The sequence below is a fragment of the Tigriopus californicus genome, chromosome 10 (assembly GCF_007210705.1).
Source record: "Tigriopus californicus strain San Diego chromosome 10, Tcal_SD_v2.1, whole genome shotgun sequence".
NCBI lineage: Eukaryota > Metazoa > Arthropoda > Copepoda > Harpacticoida > Harpacticidae > Tigriopus > Tigriopus californicus.
This window is the reverse complement of record NC_081449.1, coordinates 3,445,860-3,468,501: the sequence shown is the minus strand read 5'-3', so window position 1 is coordinate 3,468,501 and position 22,642 is coordinate 3,445,860. Positions and strand designations below refer to the sequence as shown.

The following is a 22,642-nucleotide window of genomic DNA, read 5'->3' as shown; positions in this document are numbered from 1 at the left end:
CTCGAAGAAGTCATGCCAATCGTCAGTGATCCGCGAATCGAGATGAATGTGAAGGAAGTGTTGAAAACTTCTTTTTATGTCATGCCATTGAGAGAACGAGCCATTTCGAGAGTTTTTAAATGTTCTGAAATGAACGAAGTCACCAAGGAAGGACGCCCTGAAGAACCTTGTGAAGCCAAGGAAATCTGACGTTAACAACGGTTTTTCCTACCCACGCCCTTTCCTCATCTCTACAGTGACGCACGCAGACTCGGCCTGGATTGCATGTAGAATTCTCATGTTATCGTTTCTACCTTTTTACCTCCTAAATATCCGAAGGTTTCGATGGAAAAGTCGTTTAGTAGTCGAGAAAAATCTAGTTGGGCTTAACCCGATTTTCCGGTTGTTGACCAGCAATTGGCAGCACTCAAGAGACCCACCCAATGGGGTTGGTGGTCGTGGCATATGAATGAATGATTTCAACACCAGTTTTGAGACAATATCCCCCCACAGGATGGATGAAACTAACTTCCTTCCACTAATAATTAGTCCAATATCGAATTCGGTTTAGACTTGGTCGCTTGAGGCATTTGATAAGACAATCGGAATATCCTATACGGTCACCTTAGGGTCGAGTGTTCAATGCAGTAATCGCACAAGGGGTTTATAAACCCACTTGGGCTAACTCCTTCCGACTAAAAGTGGGCATCATGGACCAGGACGTTACCTTGGTCTCTCACTGATTCTCCTTAAGAAATGGGTAATTGTTATTCAATTTTCAAACTTTTGGGCATTTTTTTAACTGTTGCTACAAAGAATTTGATACGGAGTAAAATCAAAATTCTATATCATCAAAGCAAATTGCTAATCGTTCATTTGGCCCCTTTATTTGGTATGATATGCTCACAAGACAAATGATATGATGGTATTATGGACTTGAATACTAGAACTTAATTTTACCATTATATACTTCCACTAGGAATGAAACAAAACCAATAGACATCTTGGCTCAAATTAAGGACGCTAAGAACCAAATCATTTCGTTGAGTTTGAAAACGCAACCTACGACTTGACTATTAGTATTAAATGGATGAACGGAAATAAAAGTGATTGTTTTAATTAATCAAAACGTTAATCGCTAACGAAAATCTTAACATCATTAACCAACTTTGGCAATCCCCCTTGAGAAGCTCCAGAGTAATTCGTTTTTTTGTACTTCTTTCTTTCAGATTCCTACAGTAAGGCCAAAACCATGAAATCAATCCCGAAAAAGGGAAACATGAATATTAAGTACGTTTGTTAGATTACGCATTCTCAAAGAAAAAAAAACAACTTTTAACGTGATTGAATTATTGCATTAACGTTTGACTCGTAACTAGCTTGGTAACTAGATTGGAAAAAATAACGCCCATTAACGTGTAACATTTCAACGCCCACCTGTGATCCCGTCAACCCCTAAAATCGTTGTTCTTCAACGTTTTCGATTTCAAGTCTTCCTGCTGGGAACCAAAAATGCAACATCACTGAGCTCAAAGAACGGACTACGTGGAGGCATTGCAAATTTGTCATGGATGTAGAAAAACGTTCATCGTTCTCTGGAAATTCAAATTTAACCGTATCCACTTCCAAGTTCACTTGTACGACCGGAGTTAATTGGAGGGGGAAAATAGATGTACAATAAGGATGAGATGATCGCTTACTTCCAAGAGGATTGTTGCCAAGTGTAGGCGGACGACGTGGCAGCAGCGATCAATTTGTCAAGAACCATTTCAGAAATCAGCTTGTCAATCCTTCAAGCTCTTCTTCCTTTGAAGCTGGAATGGCTGAACAAGGAAGAATGTTTGCTTGGGATTAGAGTTAGTCAGGTTTGATGTGCTGTGCCTGGGTCGGACATGTTTGGAAACTTTTTTTCAATGGTTCAAGAGAAATTCAGACGTGATGTGGTTGATCTGGCCTGAAAGGAAGAGAAAAAACGTGTAAACGGTTGGCGACGTACATTCGAGAATCCACGGTGCAAGTTCAAGCTAATTGGCATTACTTGGGAGAAAATTGAACTAATGTCTTCCTTTTTTTCCTCCGTGCAAAAACCGCCACCGAAACATTCGTTTTCGTTGCAATTTTGTTAAACGTTTCAACCAAGGAGCCATGTCAGCTTTCTCTTCAGGCCAAGCCACGTTTCGTAAAATTGAAACTTGCAACGCCCCTGGCCAAAACCATCCTGGCTTGACGCAATAGTTCTCGTTTCGGCAACCCTCCTTTTTGAATCAAAGTTGAGTTGAAAGTGTGACCAAATTGCGTGCTCAGTCACCAAAAAAGAAAACGCATTTCCTCTCACACAAGAAGGAAATGAAAGAAGTTGTTCCTGGTCGATTCGATTCCTCCATGTAATGGTGTCTAAAGCTGGGTCTAATCTTTGCCCTATCGCTTTATCCTCACCTGCTGTACCGTACATCCTGTAATGGTGTCTAAAGCTGGGTCTAATCTTTGCCCTATCGCTTTATCCTCACTGATGAGAAACAACTAGCAGCGTGAGGAATCTAAAACAATTACCTCGTTGGGCTCACTGAACTACCTGGAGAAAAATACTTCCACGTTCAAAAACTCGGGCGTTGCCAACCCAGATCGACCAAAATGGACCTGACCTTGACAACAGTGGTGAGCCTCAAAATCGTTGGCAAGCCCTCATGATCCCCTAATAAGCGATCAGTGTTGCAAGATGAGTGTTCTACAGAGAAATTATGACCAAAGCGTCCCCTCAAGGCCGTAGTTTATGGGGCTTTGACTCCTCAAGATGCAGCTCAGGACGGAATAGATCGCTTCCGCCAACGAACGAATCCCGCGTCAAGATCTCCCGGGCAACCATAACGACAACCATAACCAGATGGATCTACTGGTTAGTTGGTTGGTCGAGATGTGGGGCAACATATCTGACTTCAGGGCACCGGTGGTGTTGCTCCACTTCAAAATAAAGAATCAGGTTCGTTCATGACTCCGAGATTCTAGTTGACCGAAATCCTTGTGAAGTCTCAGCACGATCGAAGGGTGTTGAATATTCATGGGTTCTCAAATATGTCTGTCATGAATGGCAGGAAGCTGTGACAGCAACGATGGATACTTGTACATTGTGTGTCAATGTTTTCTTGTTAAAAAATCCTCCCCCAAAAAATGTTGGCTGGAATATCAAGGCGTTGGATGGGTAATCGACGGCGATATCGGGTCAAGAAATGGGCAAGGTCAATTATGGTCGAGGTTTCGAAATGGTAAAGCGGAATGACCAGATCACGTACATCCAAACCGGTTGCGCTTGGGCAGCACTTGGGGGTAGAACTATCTTTTCAGTACATAACAAGCCCTTTTTATTGGAAACGGAAGTGCATTTTCGCCAACAAATCCGGATTTTCTTGTGGACCGACGATTTTTTCCTCACAAAGAGGAGCCTTGGTTCGACTCGACAAAATCCAGCAGGCATTTGGGGATCTTTTATTCCTTTCAACTGAGAACATGACCCGGAAAACATGACTTGTCTTGACAAGTCTTGGTTGATGGTGCTTCAAGCCAAAAATTGAACTTGTCCCATATTCAAGCGTCGATCAAAACTATGTTTGAGAGAGATAAGCATGTTGTCAATTGTGGTGCTCTGATGATACGTCAGTTTTGGACTCGCTTTTTTGTGCTCTACTATTTCCCATATCCTCCTGAAACGAGCCCTTAAAATTGTACCGACATTTTGCCCTCGGAGATCAGCAAGTTCGAGTAGTGGGTCCTCCAATTTGATGATGGAGTCGGTCGGGCCTCCATGTTTCAGAATGCTGGCATTGTTCATTATTAAGGAAGTGTTTGGCAAGAATATCTTCCGGAGCTAGATCGCTGATTACTTCTCGTAAACAGAACATAAATGCTCTACTCGTATGAATGTGAATGTCTTTGGGGGATGAAGTAATCATAAGGGTGCTTACAAGGAGGGTAAATTGCAATTCATTATTTGCAATTGTCGGACTTTGGTCGACTGTTTTTCTCGTTTTTTCCACTGGTAGTCCAAATACAATTGAATCCTTGTTCGGTCTGTACTTTTTGTCTGAATGTAATTCCCCATTTTTGTTATTTTTGACACGGCGAATGAGCGTGAAGCAGGAAAGGCAAACAATGAGAATACGTTTTTTTAAATTGTTACTGTGAACACTGAGTTAACGGGTACATCGAGCTTGTGCTCCATGGATTGAAATTCTTTAGTCATCCAGTGGGAGGCAGTTATACAAAGCTAGAGAGATGAGTTTGCATCGACGAGTCCTTTCAAGAGTTGCAATTTTTTTTTGCGTTGGCCAAAAAAACAAGCCTTGACATGGAGTACGATTGACGCACCGAAATTTATGACGAGGTTTCAGTGAGAAGAATATTCCAATGCGGAAGAGAAATAAGACTACATGAATACCGATTGCAACCTACCTAGTCCACGTTATTTCAAAAGAAATCGACTGTTTGAAAACGGATTCAAATTTCAATTCAAAACGCATCTTTCAGTCCAATTTTCGAATTACATCAATTAAATGTCGTTGCATTGAATGGGTTCGTGTAATACGCACAAAGCAAAAGAGGTGACCTTGTTCGTTTTGCCTTTGTTAGACCATATCAATTACATAGAACTTTGAAATTTTGCTTCAACGTTTTTACTGTGCAAGATATTTTCACACCTAAGAGTGATTGTAAGAGGGATCTTTCCGCCGTAACTTCTATATGTCGTTTTCCGTACAAGTCTTTTCCAACCCTACTGAAATCATCTTCAAGCTTTAACCAATGATGTCAAAATTAGAAAATATTGAAAAAGTTGTTTTGAACATGACTTTGTTCGGATTCGATTGATAGCTTTTTCGTTCCACCTCTAGTCCAATTTAATCATGGTTCACCAGCACCTGAAAAATGTCATTGGAATCAGTGAAACCAAACTACCACTAGCAGCACCCAAAGTGCGCCAAGTGCATTTGTACTTCATCTTCAGCAATCCCTAACGTTTCTTGCTCCGCTTGTTTCAGAGCTGATCCATGTTCCCGATTACTATTTCCCCAGACCCGAAGAGTTCACAATTTCCCTTCCAAACACCGGGGGTGGGATTGTGGAAGATTCTACCACTCTCTGTTAAGGAGGAAGTCGCTTCGTTTTGATGACTTGTCGGAAGTGTGGAGTAACCTGCCTTATGCCCGGATCTCTTTCCCTGGATTCGCTCGCCATGCTAGATGCTAGCTAGAGCTCTGGCAAACCTCAATCAGCTTGCTTCTAGAGCTCCCCAGGCAAAGAACGATTTGTTGGGACTCGTTCATTGATTTCTTTCATCCATCCCGTGTGGACGAGAAACACCCTTCTCATTAGAAAACTCTGCACACCTCGGCGTGACAGTTGTGCTAATGATGACGATCAGACTTACTAGTGAAGTAATTAGAGCAGATCATCGAACTTGATAAGAACGAAGAATTGAGATCAGAACACGTCCACATCCATCCAATTCGGGATTAGTTGCAAGTACCAAGACAATCGCACGCTAATTCCAAAAAAGAAAGAAAAAAAACAATCGGAAAGTGGAGCATCTCCACAAACCAGATTCTTATCAATCAAAACCCGCTAGTAGATGTAATGTGAGGTAAAGCGTAAATCGTGAAAAGTCAGCTAAAGTACCATGTCGGAGAATATGTTGTAAATATGGTATTGTTCAAGTCAGACAAATTGCACCAAAAGGAAACGAGATCCTCGATGTCACGAAGGAACGATTGCGAAAAGGACTTGAACTTTTCTCTCAGGCCCGACTTTCTTCTCCATTTTTGAATTGGCGGACGGTTGGAAATCTCCATCCATCTCGGATTCAAAGAAGCAGGATGGAGAAAGAATGAGACAAGCAGTTGTGCAGCACATCAATTCCGTGAGAGAGTGAGACTGAAACATGGAATCTGTTCAATTTCCTTCTTCTTTTTCCAAAGCCAGTCTCCTAATTCATTGGGCAGAGCCAGCCAGGTGCAAATCCAAACACATTCAGAATGGATCGCGGGAAAATTATGAGGACTTATTGCACCACTACATTTCGACGTGAAGAGTACGATGCTTTGACTAGGAAATGTCAGTTTCGGGAGGCGAACTTTTGGCATGAAAAGTGAACCTTCATCGATTCGCCATCGGATTTTTGAATGATCCTTTTGGGATTGATGTTGTGGGGTACATTTATGATCAGAGTGAAAATTATTGAAACAAAACAAAGTGGAGCCACGATCCTCATTTAATGTTTCGAGGAAACGTTTCTGAGTAAGTATTACTATTATTTGAATTGACATGTCTTGTACAAGTTTCAAATACTGCATGGAGCTTCAGCAAGCAAAATTCGAAACGGAGGTGCAAAACTGTCTGGATCATTTTGTAGTGATGAGGCGAAGTGTCTGTCTGAGAGGAAGCTCGTCAATCAAGTGATAGACCCTTTTTATAAATAACAATTACCTTGTGGTGAAACAAAGTGCTATCAAGTCGCCCACGAAATAACGCTAGTATCGTACTACATTCGAAAAGGGCAAGTCTAGCGTAGAAGGGTTTGTTGATTAAGTATCATTCAAACCAAGAGTCTTCAAGTCGAAAAGAACTGTCTCTAAGAGATATGTCTAATATAAGAAGAATATAATCAAAATACAAAAACGTTTGTGGGATTTTTGCCCAAAATCAATGTTAAAATGAAGTTGGGCGGCAAGCTCAAGCGATCACACAAGATAAGTTTGTCCATGTTAATATTTACCCAAGAGCTTTATCCTGGGATGTGCTGAATTGCGTGTATCACGTTGAACGCATGCTAAACAAAATGTCTTTTCTCGTTCGCCAAACGAAGTGCCCCATTGATTTCTTTCTGAGTATTGTATTCAAATTCTTTTCTCTGAATTTCAATAAAAAAAATCGAGCCATTTTCCCTTCATTGAATCGCAAATTATATACGACTCCAAAAAGATGCTTAAAACATTTATATAATCGTCAATGAATCCAAGCTCTTAAAATGACAGTCGACGACCCTCAACACTCATTTCAAGGAACATTGCAATGATGCAAGGCAAAGTTTCAAGAGAGCACGATTGTGTCTCGTTTAAGTGCGCCCGTAACCTTTACCAATGTAAACTCGCCCAGAACGGTTTCGAGGGCAAATTAATAAAGTAAAAACATGGTCGTTTCAGCTCTGAAAAAGAACTGTTCCCCCCTGGCCCGAAGATGAGAGTAATGGGCTTCGCCCAACAGTTGTTGTACCATGTACGCGTACATTCCGAGTTCAATCTGGGTTCACACCAAGGTCACCCTCACTGGGTAATCTACAGATACTGAGTGTGCACTTCAAAGCGACGAAAACCCTCTGGGCCAATGAACCAATTCGATGGCACTATTCAGGTTAATAATCACTTTAATCCACGTCAAAGCCCGCCTGGCATCGACACATACTCTGAAACATTGTGGGGCCTACGAAATCGTGAGAGATCATTAACCTTGGAAGATTCCCAGTCTGAAATTATCAAATCTGGGAAGAGTTTCTCTCTAGTTGGGTTTAATTGCAATTTGAGTAACGAGGGAGAGGGTTGTTTTTAGATTTGTTTGTAGGAAAGATGGGGGTGGAATGGCGGCTTTCTGCCCAAACAATGTAGAAACCTCACATTGTGCTTTTTGTGCAACCAGAAGAGGGCGAATTCCGTTAGCTTGGAAATTAGTACAGCAAACGGAAAAGTATGATTCAGCTTCTGGAGAATGTCACCAAAGATCAACAAACCTTTCAAATTTTACGACCATGACGCCTGACTAAAGACTTTTTTCTTCTAATTTAACCCGTAAGGTTGCCAGCTTTAAAGCCTAATGCAAATTATTTGCGAAACAGCCGAGAAAAAAATGTGTCAAAATTAAAATAAAAACTTTGCAGTTTGGCAACCTAAATGGTCACAATAATCCATTTGCTTTATGGAGATCAAGTGAAAATTCTAATAGGGCGCCCAGTACTGTACAATGTTTCTTATATGTTAAGAATCCCCGCTGATGAAGCTGATTATGCATTGCATCGATAATAATGAGCGGCTAATGCTTTCCCAACGTTAAGTAATTTTGATTAACTTTACCGCTACCCATCCCTGGTTCGTTCATTGCTTCATTTGCCAAATTGTGTGTCATTCAACCCTGGCCTTGCTTCCACTTAAATCCGCACTAATGATTACTGCTAAGCCTGACGTGAAACAATGGGGCTGAATTTCTTCACCCTCCAGCCATTCCTCCATAACTTGCCAAACATTACAAAAAAATCCGCATGACTTTAAGGGGCTTCCAGATTGTAGGGGGTACTAGTAAAATCATGAAAAACCAACGACAACAAGACCAAATTGAAGAGGTAGGGAGGGGGCATGGTTGACCTCAAATTTTGAAACCATGACTTGCCGGTCTTGGCATGACTTGCAATGCTAATTTGTCAATGGTACTAAACGTGGAATGTTCTTCACCCTTGGCTGTGCTATTCCTGGAATCTAAGCTAAACATGCCACATCGACTGCATTTGGTCAGTTTTCCGAAAAGCTTGAAGAAACAATTGGTCAATTGCTTCGTTCCACTCGTACGTACGACGCACGCATGTACGTACAGTACAATTTTCTGAAGTACAGTTCATTCAATCCAAGAAGAACGTGACAGATGTGTTCATTGGAATTGATTGTTCATTAACATTCGCATTGTCTTGACATTGTTGATGTGCGTTTGTGTGTGTGTGTGTGTGTCTGTAGTCGGCACCATGCGTGTGCAGCAATAGCATTTAGAAGTGGGTCAAGATTTTCATGAAATCCCACTTACTCAAGTGCCATGACTGCCATGACTCTGGAATTCCTTATCAATTCGGATTTCGAATTGAATTCGAAAGAGGACAATCTTTTTGCTTGACCTTGATCAAGGCACGATTTAGAATATGGTGGGGTTCGTTTTCCTTGGACTTATCCAAGGGTCTCAAGTGGAATAAGGTTACTCCGATTAAAGATTATGGGGTCAGTGTCGTTCGAAATGAGGATTTAGAATGACTTGAAAGGAATTGTTGCAAGATGTGTTTAGTACATCGAAAGCATTGTTTGATATTTACATATTCATGGTGATTAGAATTGTCCATGATACAAAATGGGATGTGAATAATTGTGATTTTGATTGATTCGAATGTTGACCCTGTCTATTTCCAATAACGAATTACTTTTATGAAGATTAATTCAGGATGAACATAATCCGATATCCTTGAAGACGGTTTAACCTTACAGACACGAAAATCAAAAAGACATTCCCAGAAACTTGACGTACCTGTAGATGATTGGAAACTTGGTTAAAATGACCGAAGAGTGCTGAGAAGCGTCTGCTGTACTCGTAAATTCGAATCGGGGTTAACTGCAAATCAATCATTTCAAGCCACCTACACTTTTACTCTGCAAATTCCGCAAACCTGAATTAAGGAAAGCTCATTCATTCAAAAACTAACGTCCTATGCAAAGAGAGAGCGAATACACTCTGCATATTTTGGTAGATGTTTCTCGCTTTGTTAAAACTAATGGTAGGGGTCGTTCATTCCTTGCTATTCATAAAGTTCAGCTCCTCTCAATCAAGGGAGGCAAGCAAGGTTATACGTACAAACATATCACCATTGATTAACAAAAGCACAATATTCGAATAGGATTGAATTTGCCGGACCGGCCTTGGACTGCTTCATTTTGATGAATGGAGTAAAATTCGCTCAAATCGGGGTATGATACAGCTCTCTTGTTTCCCCAAGAAATAAGATTAGGAGGTCGTAAATTGCCCCCCTTCATGTTTTTGCTCCGTTATCATGGTCAATGCCTACCATATCAAGTAATCCAAGGTTGAGGGTAAAGGTCAGACAATTGACGCAGCTTTTCTTATCCAGTCCTTTAGGTGTTAGAAAAAGAACGCATGGATCTTCCAATCGTGAGCAGAAGAGTCGAGTCGAATCTTCTTCAAGGCCCTCGCTTTGAAAATATTTTGGCCCTTTTATGCCTTCAAGGGACGAGTTGCAACACGATCCGTTACTTTGTGAGGGTTCGCTCCGAATAAGAGAGTAACTAATCTTATCTTTTGCTATCAAATGCTTGACCTTAAAAATGAAAAAGGTAATACATATTTGTGCTCTCTTTCAACATTCTCTTTCTCAGAGACGTTTTGACTCATCCAAACTGGCAAAATGGTATTTTTTGAGACTACCTGTACAAGTTGGCGATTTCTGGTGTTCTGGTGATACACATTCTTGTTAATGGGCTCACCTTTCAACTAAGGAATGGAATGCCCAATTTATCGAAATAATGGTTTGTGAGCAGATTTCCTCTCGAGAACTTTCGGCACCAAAACTGCACATGGCTAGCTGTCATCAACTTTTGTAGCAATCAAGGAGTCGGTCGTTGGGTATAAACAAAATGTATTTGCTCTACTTTCTTGATATACTAACTCGAACCCCTCCTAACACGTCCCTGAAAATGTGTCTTTCCATAACAAAATCAAATTGTACTAATGGCCATAGAAGCTTCGACATTTCTCACCGACAACAGTCCGATGATGTCCTATCCTTGGACATGTTTTCTCCACGATTTCCATGATTGCCTCCAATCTCTCCGCCACCAAGAAAGAACACGTATAATTGGTTTCTTTATCTCAGCATTTTATGGTCAGACATCGTTTCTGGTGGTTAAGAATCTAACAGTTTTTCGTTTCTAGACGACATATGCTCTCATTGCCTCCAACCAGCACAAAAGGCGGTATCAAATTGTTCCTACCAGACAACAGTTTGAAGTATCACGAGGGTGAGAAGAGCCTTCAAAATGGCAATCAACACATATGTTTCGGCTTCGGTGTCTTTCTCAGCCCTGACGTAGAGAGTATCTGCTCTTACCTGATTTGTATCGGAAGGCCGAGGAATTTGGCACCAATTGTTTACAAGATCAGATCGCACCAATCATCTCTGGAACACTTATTCACAAGAGGGGTCCCGTATGCGTAGCTTAAACAGATTTGGGACGAACGTCGATCAACAACACTTGTACGAACAGACGGACTTGTCTCACCAACTACAAGCCGGTAACTAACGAAGGACACCTTGACGATAAGGATGATCATGGGGAGGATGAGGAGAGTGTTCCTGAAGTCAACGGATCCGTACGGACGACGCTTCATTCACTCTTTGGCTTCGATCGCAAAGTGAATAATGGCGCTGGCGCGTAGCCCAGCGTACGTATGTGGTCGCTTTGGAGTTGTGAGCAGTACGTACTGCGGTACAATGTTGGAGGAGAGAAACCCGCGGGAAAAAGGCACTCAAGTTTGTGATGGGGGTAGTATTTATGTTCGACAAGTTTGAGTGCCAAGCTCTGAAGATCTGGTATTCGATTGATATTAGCTATACATACTAAAATTACTTTCGATTGCCCCTGAAGATGCAAGGACGATAAAGTACAGTAAACTCCGCTTATTTATTTTTTTCTTTTCACAACTCAAAATTAGTGCTTTGTTTAGGACATACATTAACAAAACCAGAATTGAGTAGAGATGATTGGAATGTTTTTGAATGAAAGTGGACATCTGACGTTCCGTAGAGAGCGTATTTTCGTTCTCAAAATGAAAAAGGTACGTGAAAATACGTCGGCTTTCTTGACTGGTTTAAAGAGATAATTTTGCCTTGGCTCCCATTTTAATTTTAGAATCAAATCAATAGAGATTTAAAAACGAAGGAATGGTCAATACAATACTTTCGTCTCAAGAAACTCTTCTCCTAAGAGTTGCAATTCTTCAAATGTGGTGGGCCGTTCTGTAAAATAACTCGAAAAATGACACTTACTGTTATTTACTACGAATTCATACTTCTCACGACTTGGAAATTGCGCAAACTAGTGCACCACTTCTCATGTAGGCCTTATAGCTTATTTCCGGAATGTTAAAATGGCGTCACTTTCTGGAACCTGAGTGCCACAATTCCGTCGCATATCGAAATAACTGTTTTTGTTTTTTTTGGCTCAAAAGAAATTGCAAAACACTCTGGATCTGGGCTACTAGTGCATGGGCGAGTTCGGACTCGAGTCCGAGTGCACTCGAGTCTTTTACTCGATTTTGAAGAAATTGGCCTGACTTGTCAAGAAAAAGATATCCATTTTTCCCCAGAATTTCGCACGACGAGTCATTTTACTCGACCTTACTCTACTAAATGACTCGAGTCCTCTGCCGGACTAGAGTCTTTTTCCGGACTCAGTGAGTCCGGCAAAAAATCAAAAAGTCAAAAGACTTGCCCCAGCTCTATGGGGTACCTTTCCAAGGCGGGGAATCTACATCCTAGACAAGGATTTCTTAAGTGAGTAATGAGTTGCTTCTTTGACTTAAAAAGATTGAATTGAATGGAAAGATTAAAATAGAATTAAAAAGATTAAAAAACGGTTGGGTTTGAGGGATGAGTTGGGCAGCTACATTTGAATAGGAACGTATTTTGGGAATAGGGGCGGGACAAGGAATATTAGGAAGGAGGGTTTTTATAGGAATGGGTGTGGATTGGGTATTTAAGGGAAGAGGATGGAATTGGGAGAGAGAGTGGGGATAGGAGGAGAGGGAGGGAGGAAGTTAAATGGGCTAAGGAAGGGGGTGGGGTGGGATTTGGTTTAGGAATAGGGTCAGCTCTAAAACTACGAAACTGAGCTATCCTATTTTTTCTTTGCGTCCCCTCTACGTGGACGGAGGTAAACCGTACATTAAAGCACGTCTTAAGCCTCATGGACTGATGGCACATGTACGGGTGAAAACAGGACAATCTACCTTTGAACATCCCTTCTTCTTATTGCACTTCTCAAATCCGAACTTGAGTAGCTTTTGAATCTCGAACCAATGTTTTTGCAATTGTAATCGATGGGAATCAATCACAATCATAAATCACTAAAACCAACGATTTGGTGCAGCCGAGCGGCCTAAGAGACAGCGTGAAAAAGGCAAGAATCTACTCCCCAGGTGTCGTAGGTTCAAATATCGGTGCCGGAAGGAATCCTTTGGGGAGGAGACGTGGTGTAGTGGTTAACGTACTTTTTTATCATGAGAGAGATCCCCTGTTTGATTCTCCCCACCTTTCTCAAGAAAACTTTTAAACACTAAAGACGCCCACACAGGGAGAATCAAAACTGATAAGGACATGAGACAATGCCTATCGGCATTATTTATGAGGATGTTGTGTGATGGCTAGCTTCGCTGGTTGGGCGAGGCTCATTGCCTCAGGTCTGATCATTGCTGTAAAACTTAGACCTTTTAGGAAGCAACTGAAAATGTATGGTTTTTACCTCATTCGTACATGAAGCAAGATATGGGTCACTCGCTGACTTAGTAGATTAAATGATGTGACGGACTGAAATGCAAAAAGATTTCAAGATTACTTTGATTATCACGATCGTAAATCCAGATTCTGTCATTGAAATTCGAGTGGTCCTTTTGTTTTGATGCACCTTTCATTCAAGCATGATTCAAGTTCACAATTATTCGAAATCGCTCGATTTTTTTAGGGACCTCACTTGCGTACGGGAAGATAGAAATCATTGGTGGAGGAAACTCAAACAACTCGAAACAAACAGAAGGTTTCTTTGAGTTTCATACCAACTTAGACGAATGCCAAAAAGGCCTCTTTTTCCCCCTCCAAAACCGGGTAAAGCTTCAGGTTTCTGCAAAAAGGCATGAACTGATAATAAAGAGGATGGGCATGGTCAATAACTGTTTTGGTACACAATCTGCAATTCTTCAGTCGACCTCAAAACAATTATTTGTTTTGATTCGATGTCTAATTGATGAGAAATAATGATACAGAACACGTGTCAATGGTAAGAATGAATGTCATATTTTTTGCCTCTGCAGCTATGAATAAAGATATTACGCCAAACGAAAATGAATTTTCCTGAGATACGTAATGATCAGAGAAATGATTTATGCGAACAAGGTGGTTTATTTTCGATCGTTTATCAATCATGGATCTTTTATTTTTTCACACTAGATCGTGATGATTAACTTTACCGCAAATAAAGTACGCATAAAGACTGGCGACTTTCGGATACTTAGAAGCCATCAATACTTCCTGATTTGCGGAAATCAGAGTTGGCGTAAATACGGCCGTTTTCCGAGGTAACCGCATGGACATTGCCGGCAGCATAAATCACTTCCATGAAATGATCTCGACTTTCTAGAAATTCTATAACATCCTGAAATGTAAAATGTTGCCAATTAATGTCTTCCAAGTAATATTTGGGCAAAAGACTAGATTTGGGTTGATCTTAACAATTATGTACCTTTTTCGTGGGAACTTTTTTTCTCAATTTAGGGGTTTTGAACACAGTCCAATTTAAAAATAAGCACAAAGCGTCAACTCCATTTTTTGCAAGCACACTGATTTTTAAAGAAAAAATTGTTCACATATTCATTTATGTCTTAATATTTTTAGTTGATACCGACAAATAACTTCAACGTAAAAAACTAATTTGTCCTTCCATTGAACCATATTTTAGTTCAATCTGGCGCTATCCAGTTTTATGATTTACAGAAAACATAAATACCTTCAGCGCTTGCCATTTCATTTTCAAGTACTTTGTTCGGATTTTCTAATCTAAGAAATTTATCCCTTTCATGCTTGTATTTTTAGGGCTTCGCAATCTGTACTTATTGCTGCATTTGGGGTGTTTGTAAGTGTATTACATGCTGATACTGAACAATGAATACCAGCATTTAGGATATAACAGACGTTCAGTAAGAGTCCTTAAAATCCTGGGAGGTTTAAGTGCCTGTCTTGAGTCGTACCTCTCGTTGGGAATCTTCGAAACGACATGTCATGGGAAAGAGTTGATGATGAATCCGAGCATTGTCAATGGCTGTCTTAACATCCTCCTCAAGCCAAAGGTGTCTCATTGTCGTCTGAAAAGATTGCCCACAGCTATTCTTGTTATTTGCAAATGGCTTATGTACACGAAATAATTAACCAGATCAATAACTGCTACGCTCTGGACAAGCTTCCTTCCTTCAAGGGATAATAAACATTATAACGGAGCTCAAATTTAAGACACTAGAACCAAGTAGAGCTTTAGAACCAAGCAATGGTTGATTTGCGCAACTCTAAAAGTAATATGGCCTGTATCGATAACTTACCAAAGCGACACTTGTAGTTATTTTGGGACCACCAGCCGCTCCCGTAACCAATCTCGGTCTATTGTTTTCGTCCATAATTATAGAAGGGCACATGGAGCTCAAAGGCCGTTTTCCGGGCACGGGATAATTATTGGGACTGGGAGGCACGTCGAATCCATTGGTAATGTTTGGGTACGAAAAATCGTCCATGATATTGTTCATGATGATTCCCGTCGATGGTGACAGAAACTTGGATCCAAAACTGGCCACGAAAAATGAAAGAAGAAAAAAATGAACGTTTGTTACAACTTTACAAATTTTGGCAAAATTGGTATGATCCATTACAATAAGTGAATGATCCTGCCAAGTACAAATACATCTTACAATAGATTTATGGTGCTAGTGACGGAGACAGCATTTCCCATGGGATCAATAACCGACACTTGAGCTGTGCCATGATCCTCGGTTAATGAGGAATCGGCGCCGTAGAAAGCGGGATCATTCACCGTTGCTTCGTCGTCAATCTTTGAGAACGCACTCTCCGCCCATTCCACCGAAGTCAAATTGGTCACCAACTGGACGGTAACACAATAAGATCTTGATGAAGATGATGATCATGTTTGAGAACAGGGATGGTCTGTAGCTCTTACTTGGTCAATGAAGCTCGTGATGGACTCATCGAACGGGTCGCCTAATTTGGTCCGTTGAGCATAGGCCCATTTAAAGGCCTCTGCCATTCGATGGAACATCAAAGGAGTCTCCTCTATGGACTTCAATTGATAGTTTTTCAGGATGTTGAGGATGTAGATCAGGATAGCCCCACTACCCGGAAGAGGAACAGAGTTGATTTTCATGCCATTTCCCAAATCACCAACCAAAGGCTCTTGCCATGCGGTCGAATATCCGGCCAGGTCTTGCAAATTCATCAATCCGCCAATATTTTCCAGGTCTTTAATGAGGTTTTTACCCGTCTGTCCGGAGTAGAATTCGGCTGCTCCATTGGCGGCAATCCTTTCCAATGTATTGGCTAGATTTGGTCGGTAATAAACATCGCCTTCTTTGTAGACTTCGCCGGTTTTGGGATCGAGGAAAGTGTCCCTGGAGGACGAAATGCTTATGACCGATGACCTTATTGGTACATGGATTATTCTCAAGGTTTTGACTCACGCTAGACCAGGATCATCTTTGATGTTGTCCGATTTGTCTCTCAAAGCCAAGGCTAAGCTGTGACTAACGACGATCCCGCTACGGCAAAGATCGATGGTTGGCTGGATCAATCTGGCCCACGAAATGTCCGGATTGCCGAATCGTTCTTTGACCTCGTAATAGCCTAAAATCTCGCCAGGAATCGCGGAGGCCAAGGGCCCTGAAAGTAAGAAAGAACAAGCAAAGAGCTGGAAAACGGGGCCATTAGAGAGATATAATGAAAGGATTTACCCAATTGAGAGCCAATCTCGTTATCCGCAAACATGTCGGAATTAACATAATGAGGTGCTTGTTCTCTGGCGTTCATGACGATAGTTCTTTCAGTTTCCGCGTCGAAAATGGTCATCAAGAAACCACCCCCAATTCCCATGCTCTGTGGGGAGGCCAGTCCGTTACAAAATAAGGCCGCTATGGCCGCATCCACGGCTTTACCACCCTCTCGAATGACGTCCCTATAACAAGTCATCAATAATCACGAATACTTGAATGTGGCTAGGTATTAATGAAGCGCTTTAGGTGAAAATATATGATGGTTTCTAGAGAAGTGTTTTTTTTATTCATTGGAGGTCAATGCGTTTGTTCATAAGTTTGTCGTTTCGTGCCATTACTATTGAAGCAAAGAGCGAAAATTTGCCAGCTTATCTCTTCAACGAACATAACGGTTACTGGCCGTGATGATTCCTTCAGTTGCTAATTTCAATAAACCTTAAAAGACGAAAGTAATGCCTCTTGATTTTGCAATATTCTTTAAGCAACTGTAAGGTGTCAACGGGATTATTTTTTCAAATATATGCTGCGAGCATTGAGGGATGTCGAGTTGGCGTCATCATTTCCGAATTTATCGCCATCTGCCGTTCGAAGGGCCAGTTTCTTGAAAAATGGCTCGTTTAAAATTATAAGTCTGGCATCTTTTCGAAAGAGTTTGGTATTAAATTTCATTGAGTGTGATCAAGGGATGGTCAAGCTAGCATATGCTTTCACTTATTTAAGTAATTTACCTTTGCCATTGAAGCATTTGGCATTTTTTTCATTGATTTTCTTGGGGATTTGTGTACTGATTCCGACGTGAGGGTCCTCAGGGGGGACCAGTCAGGAGAAAAAAGGGAGAGCTGACTTCCTGCTTTCTTTTTTGGCTTCCTTCTAAGTTGAACGCCCTGCCTCTTTGGATTTGATCTAGATTTAACGAGTCACTTTCTGTAGCTCAGAGCTTGACTCTTAGCTGTCGGGACAACAGCACCATCATTTTTCAAGTGACATTTTCACCAACTCATGGACTTTGCCATTAAGTTAGCGTCGTCAAGGTGAAAAGAAATAACGATAACTTGGCTGTGATCACGCTTTTCTGATGGTGCCGTTGTCCCGACAGCTAAGAGTCAAGCTCTGAGCTACAGAGAGTGACTCGTTAAATCTAGTAAAATCCAAAGAAGCAGGGCGTTCAACTAGGAAGGAAGCCAAAAAAGAAAGCAGGAAGTCAGCTCTCCCTTTTTTCTCCTGACTGGTCCCCCCTGAGGACCTTCACGTCGGAATCAGTACATAAATCCCCAAGAAAATCAATGAAAATCTGCCAAATGCTTCAACGGCAAAGGTAAATTACTTAGACAAGTGAAAGCATATCCTAGCTTGACCATCCCTTGATCACACTCAATGAAATTTAATACCAAACTCTTTCGAAAAGATGCTTCTTCGTATTTGCTCAAGAGCTGCATCTGAGCTTTAGTCAAGTGTGGGTACGATACATTTAAGAACACTTGAATCGAAATTGTCACAAGAGACTTGAAGAGATGCAATATTTTTCTTTTTCAATTCTCACATTATTAATACCTTACCTCTTTCTACAAAAGATCACCTTAGGTTCTTCAGATTCAAGCTGTACAATGACTAAAATAATTAAATTCTATGATTATTTGTCTACTTACATTCCAATTTTTGAGCAAGGCTCTCCATCCACTGCAATGCCAGCTTGTGAGTAGTTTCCTAATGGAGAACTACTTGGTCCCCAAGATTTAGCGCTGGATTCCACGAATGCTAGAACATGAATTAATACACCATGAAGCACTTTTGTCAAATATAAATCCGTTTTCCTATCCAGATGGGTGATGTTGATAGTCCGGAGTTTGACAGTCTTGTCTTGGCTATTGCAATGATTTTGCAAGCCTTGTGGACCTCCAGCAGAGAATTTTGGATAAGATGAAGAGTCTCCAGGACCTCCAGCAGAAAAATTTGGATAAGATGAGGAGTTTTCCCACCAAATCCCCTCCCCTGATCGAAGAATGATACTCGCAAAATGAAAAAAAGAGCCTCTTACGCAATTTGCCAATATTTTTGTTGTATATCGTGCAAATAAAAAGAAAAATCATCAAAAATTCAAGCCATTATCTCTCGATATTTGACTATACAGGGTGAGCTCAAAGTTCTAGAAAAAAACTACAACATTCATTGTAGAATTATCTGATGAAAACGATGTTCTGCCCGACGATTACTCTGGTAAGTACGAACATTTCGAATTTGTTTCCATCGTAAGTTTATTTCTTGCTTATCAGCTGAAAAAAAAGATACCTGTAGCTAGAGGGTGTTGTATTGTTTGCCACAAGGGGGCCCGATCACAAAAAGAATCACACTGTAAGGGTCAAACTTAACCATTATATGAAGAAGGGTTCAATTTTCTTCACTGTGAGAGTAACTTTTTGGTACCAGAACATGGGATCCAATGGCGCCTCCCAATCATTGACATCTAAATACTGTATATATGTTACATTCAAGGGCTATACTGGTCTTTCACCTAAAATTGGTTGACAAAATAAAATATCATGGGAAGTCCAAATGATGAACAAAATGGCAGTTTCAAATATCATTTTCAGTGTAGCGGTTAGAGAAACTCGGCCCAAAAACAAACGAACTCTGCCAATGTTGTGGACATTTTTATGGCCTCAATATCAGTCCAGTTTGCTTCTTTTATTTTAGGCTTGTTAACCTTAAAGTACACATTGTCGGTTAGGTTTCTATTGGGCCAAGTGCTTGAAAATACGCCAAGATTGAGCAGTACACCATTATTTTGAAGATCAAGGGACAAATCTACAAATTAACTGCCACTCCATTTGTTGGGAATATCTCGACGATTGATCTTCTATACGTATCTGTCAAAAGTGATTGAACTACGTAGCTTATTCATTTTCACAACGTTGCAAAAAGCATGCATCGAATTACTTAGTTCTTCAAGTGATTACTAAGAAGTGCATGTGTGTTTATCAGGATCCAAAGTGAAGATCGATAGAAATACTGTCAATTATATCCGTTTTTCGTATCAGGTAAGTTTCAAAGCATTTTTTTCCTCCAAATCCGTAATATATTTTCACCTACATGCCCCCTGAAATAAAAACTGAAGGCAACACAAGTAGATATGATGATTGCGTAGAATCTCCTAATTTTGAATATGTTATTTTTCACAAAAACTATTTAAATGAAAATGCTTTTGTTGGCGAGCTAAAACCAAACATATTACGCATTGTTCGTTCCGATTTTAATCCCCTAAAGCCATCTGTCTTCATCGTTAAGTTTATCTCATGGCAATTGAAGAAAACTTGAAGTTGTTGGGGCAGTCTTCCTTAAAATTGTCTTTTGCCAAAGCACTAGTATGACCAACAATACAAATGGTTAATTTGTTATAAACTGTTCAAAGATCAAAGCTTAATTTTGTGCTTGTTATTCTTACAATGCTTTGTCGCTTACATCTCTTCAATTAAATACGCTTGGAAAAATTGATCTCGTTCAGTGCAAACTTTAAAGTTGGTAGGCAAAAACTTCTTTCTTTAACTTCATTTATTGTACCAAATTTCTTAGCTTTACACATTTTCATGACTTGTAAGGCGTGCATGTAAGGAGGTTTTAAAATTGTGATGACTTATAATGCATTTTTTTCATCATTCATGACTTTTGCGCAATTGTTGTATTCCCCCATCAATCAGTATTAATGTATGTAAAAGTAAGATAGATTTTCTTATGATATATTTAAAACGCTACCCCATTCTATCATTTGAGAGTTTTGAGTTCTTTTATCATTTATGTTCAATAACCAATTTGAGCAATATTTTTATTGGTGCCAAATTATTGTGATATTGAGTAGAGCATGGAAACGGCAAAAAAAATATTTCTGGTACTTGTTTTTGTTGGTATCTCGTAATTTATACTTTCAGAATTTCACGACTGTTAATCTGTCATTGTAAGATTGTGGACGCATTGGTTACATAAATTCATTTTCTTTTATTAAACTTTATTGGTTCAAATTGAGTCGATCATCAATTAGCTATTTAACCAAAATCAATGAAAGTTTTGCCACATCAACCGTACACCAAACACTATTTTAAAAATGTTTTAATGCAATGATTCAAATGAGGTAGTACACCGAGTCACTTGTAACCAACCATGCTGTTGTATCGTCATATGCTCCAATTTCAAAAGATAGTACAGAGCGTCGTTCGATTCTTTTGGCTCGAAAAGCAGACTAAAGGAGCAACCAAATTGGATTCCTACCTTGGCCAATGCTGAAGTATCCGCAAATAAACAGTCCTAGTAAGCCTGTTTGAGACGCTCCCATTTTCTAATGTCGAAATGGACTTCAATTTTGAGGGATTGGATGAGAGTGAACCGCAAGTAAAGCTGCAGTTGACTAATCAAATAACTGAAAAAACGCAAGATATCTCTCTCTTTAAACACTTCGCTTAGGTTGACGCAAATACAAATACGAGTAAACAGACACAAGACAAGAACGCGACCCTTGTTTGTTTCTGGAGAGTAATGCTCAAGACACATATATTTGTCAACTTTTGTATTAGATAATATCTTTAGGGCATCAATAGCATTAAACATGGAGATAAAGTTTTAACTAGCAAGGTCTATGGCTCAATTTTGGAGCATTGAGCATTTGTTACCCACAGAGATATCGGTTTGTTTGAGACCTAATTTGTGATAGGTGAACCACGTTTATTCCTCGAAATATTTGTCCCTCATTCACGACGTTTAAAACAACGTTGTTTATTTTTGTGATTATTTGTTCACTAGCGTAGTTTTTATGAAACATAATACTGTGCATACATACATTGAAACTTGTTATGCTCAATCACTATTAATAGTTTTTATTAATAGTATTCTGTATAATATATTATATGAAAGCTAAATGATTGCGTAACCATACATTCAATTAAATCCAAGTCATGGTCTCAATGGTCCAGTGAAAACAAGGCAAGAATCTTCTTTGAAGAGATATGGTGCAGTAGGGGGTCCCAGGTTCGAATCTTCCCCTCGACCTTCGCTCAGGAAGCTTTTAAATGCTTTAACCCAGAGAACCAATTTGATACATATCAGTAACACTGTCCATATTTCAAATTAAGCTGATAATTAAATCACCGTGGTTCATACCCGCCCAATATCAGCCTAAGAAGTAAACACGCCAAACCAATATTGCTCCATCGCTAGGTTTTGGGGGATATTCGCGACGTCACCGCTACCAATGACAAGAGGAATCTGGACAAAACAAATACCTTGACTTCTAATAAGGAACCATGGCAACCAAATGGTCTAATGGCCTGAAAAAGGCACGGCATGGTTCACCAGAAGTCGTGGGTTCGAATCACGCCTTCAGAATCAGACCTTCATTGACTTGTCAAACTCTGGCTTGCTCAAGTATTTCGTAATGCCTTGAACTGAGCTTCAAGGAACTTCATTCCGACGACATTTTTTTCTCTTTTTGGGCTCGGTCGTACATTCTCCCTTAAGCCTTTACACCTTCAGAGGAAAATTGATACAACTCTTTTACTCTCTTTTACACTCTTTTGCTTTTATCGCAGAATAGCTATTTATTCAATTGCGGGGGGCATTCTTTGCGTGGAATTTATAAAAGTGAAGCTTGAAGAAAGTCGACAAGGTTAAGACACCTAGAATGTGTTCGCCCATTTCATGCCGTCGAGTTTGAAGAGAAGAACGAGGGCTTGTCCGAGCTTCTCTTCATACGAGAGGGCATGATCAAATGGCAAACGCGTTTTAGGTGTTGACCCATCAACTTTTGAGATCCAAACTGGAATAAACTGCATGCAAAGAACGCCGTTGCTATTCAATGCACAGTTTTCCTTTACATAAACCGGTTTTCAAGGTATGAATTTCCCTTGAAACCACTTGAAGCCAAATTTAATTTTAGTGAATGTCTATTTTCTTCACAAGTGGCTGGAAACTTAGATTCCGGCCACGCTTGAACACAGCGCCATAAAATAAGATTTCTAATGGTGTAATGACACTCATGTAAAAGACGCGCCATCTCCTTTTG

The 22,642-nt window shown here is 40.2% G+C and overlaps 2 protein-coding genes and 1 long non-coding RNA gene across 3 annotated transcripts in view; 1 reads left to right on the top strand and 2 right to left on the bottom strand.

Annotated features, from left to right (window-relative positions):
* The window catches only part of LOC131888822 (ecotropic viral integration site 5 ortholog-like), a 43,104-nt gene extending 32,017 nt beyond the window's left edge, over positions 1-11,087 (bottom strand). Inside the window, exons 1-2 of the mRNA XM_059237759.1 lie at positions 10,889-11,087; positions 1,680-1,933 (exon numbers count right to left, since the gene is read on the bottom strand). Coding sequence (XP_059093742.1) covers positions 1,680-1,747 — 68 coding nt within the window. The 5' untranslated portion in view covers positions 1,748-1,933; positions 10,889-11,087. The remainder of the gene's footprint in view (positions 1-1,679; positions 1,934-10,888) is intronic.
* Positions 2,467-6,913, top strand: LOC131888830 (uncharacterized). Its single transcript, XR_009374160.1, has 2 exons — positions 2,467-2,956; positions 5,007-6,913. It is a non-coding gene; the product is annotated as an uncharacterized LOC131888830 (long non-coding RNA).
* A 2,853-nt stretch (positions 11,088-13,940) lies between the features above and the next one.
* On the bottom strand, positions 13,941-21,016 carry LOC131888824 (scoloptoxin SSD14-like). The gene is made up of 9 exons (XM_059237762.1): positions 20,857-21,016; positions 18,246-18,354; positions 16,561-16,781; positions 16,291-16,489; positions 15,774-16,221; positions 15,508-15,698; positions 15,145-15,385; positions 14,800-14,913; positions 13,941-14,207 (listed from the first exon to the last, which is right to left on the bottom strand). Exons 1-9 carry the CDS (start codon positions 20,918-20,920, stop codon positions 14,064-14,066), a joined length of 1,731 nt encoding a protein of 576 aa, XP_059093745.1. The 5' UTR covers positions 20,921-21,016; the 3' UTR covers positions 13,941-14,063.
* Between the last annotated feature and the right edge of the window lie 1,626 nt (positions 21,017-22,642).

Coding starts and splice junctions, on each gene's coding strand:
- LOC131888824 (XM_059237762.1), bottom strand. CDS start 20,920: ATGGGAGCGTCTCAAACAGGCTTACTAGGACTGTTTATTTGCGGATAC. Junction 16,222..16,290: donor AAAGATGATCCTGGTCTAGC/GTGAGTCAAAAC, acceptor TTCGTCCTCCAG/GGACACTTTCCTCGATCCCA. Junction 14,914..15,144: donor TAACTACAAGTGTCGCTTTG/GTAAGTTATCGA, acceptor CAATCTTTTCAG/ACGACAATGAGACACCTTTG.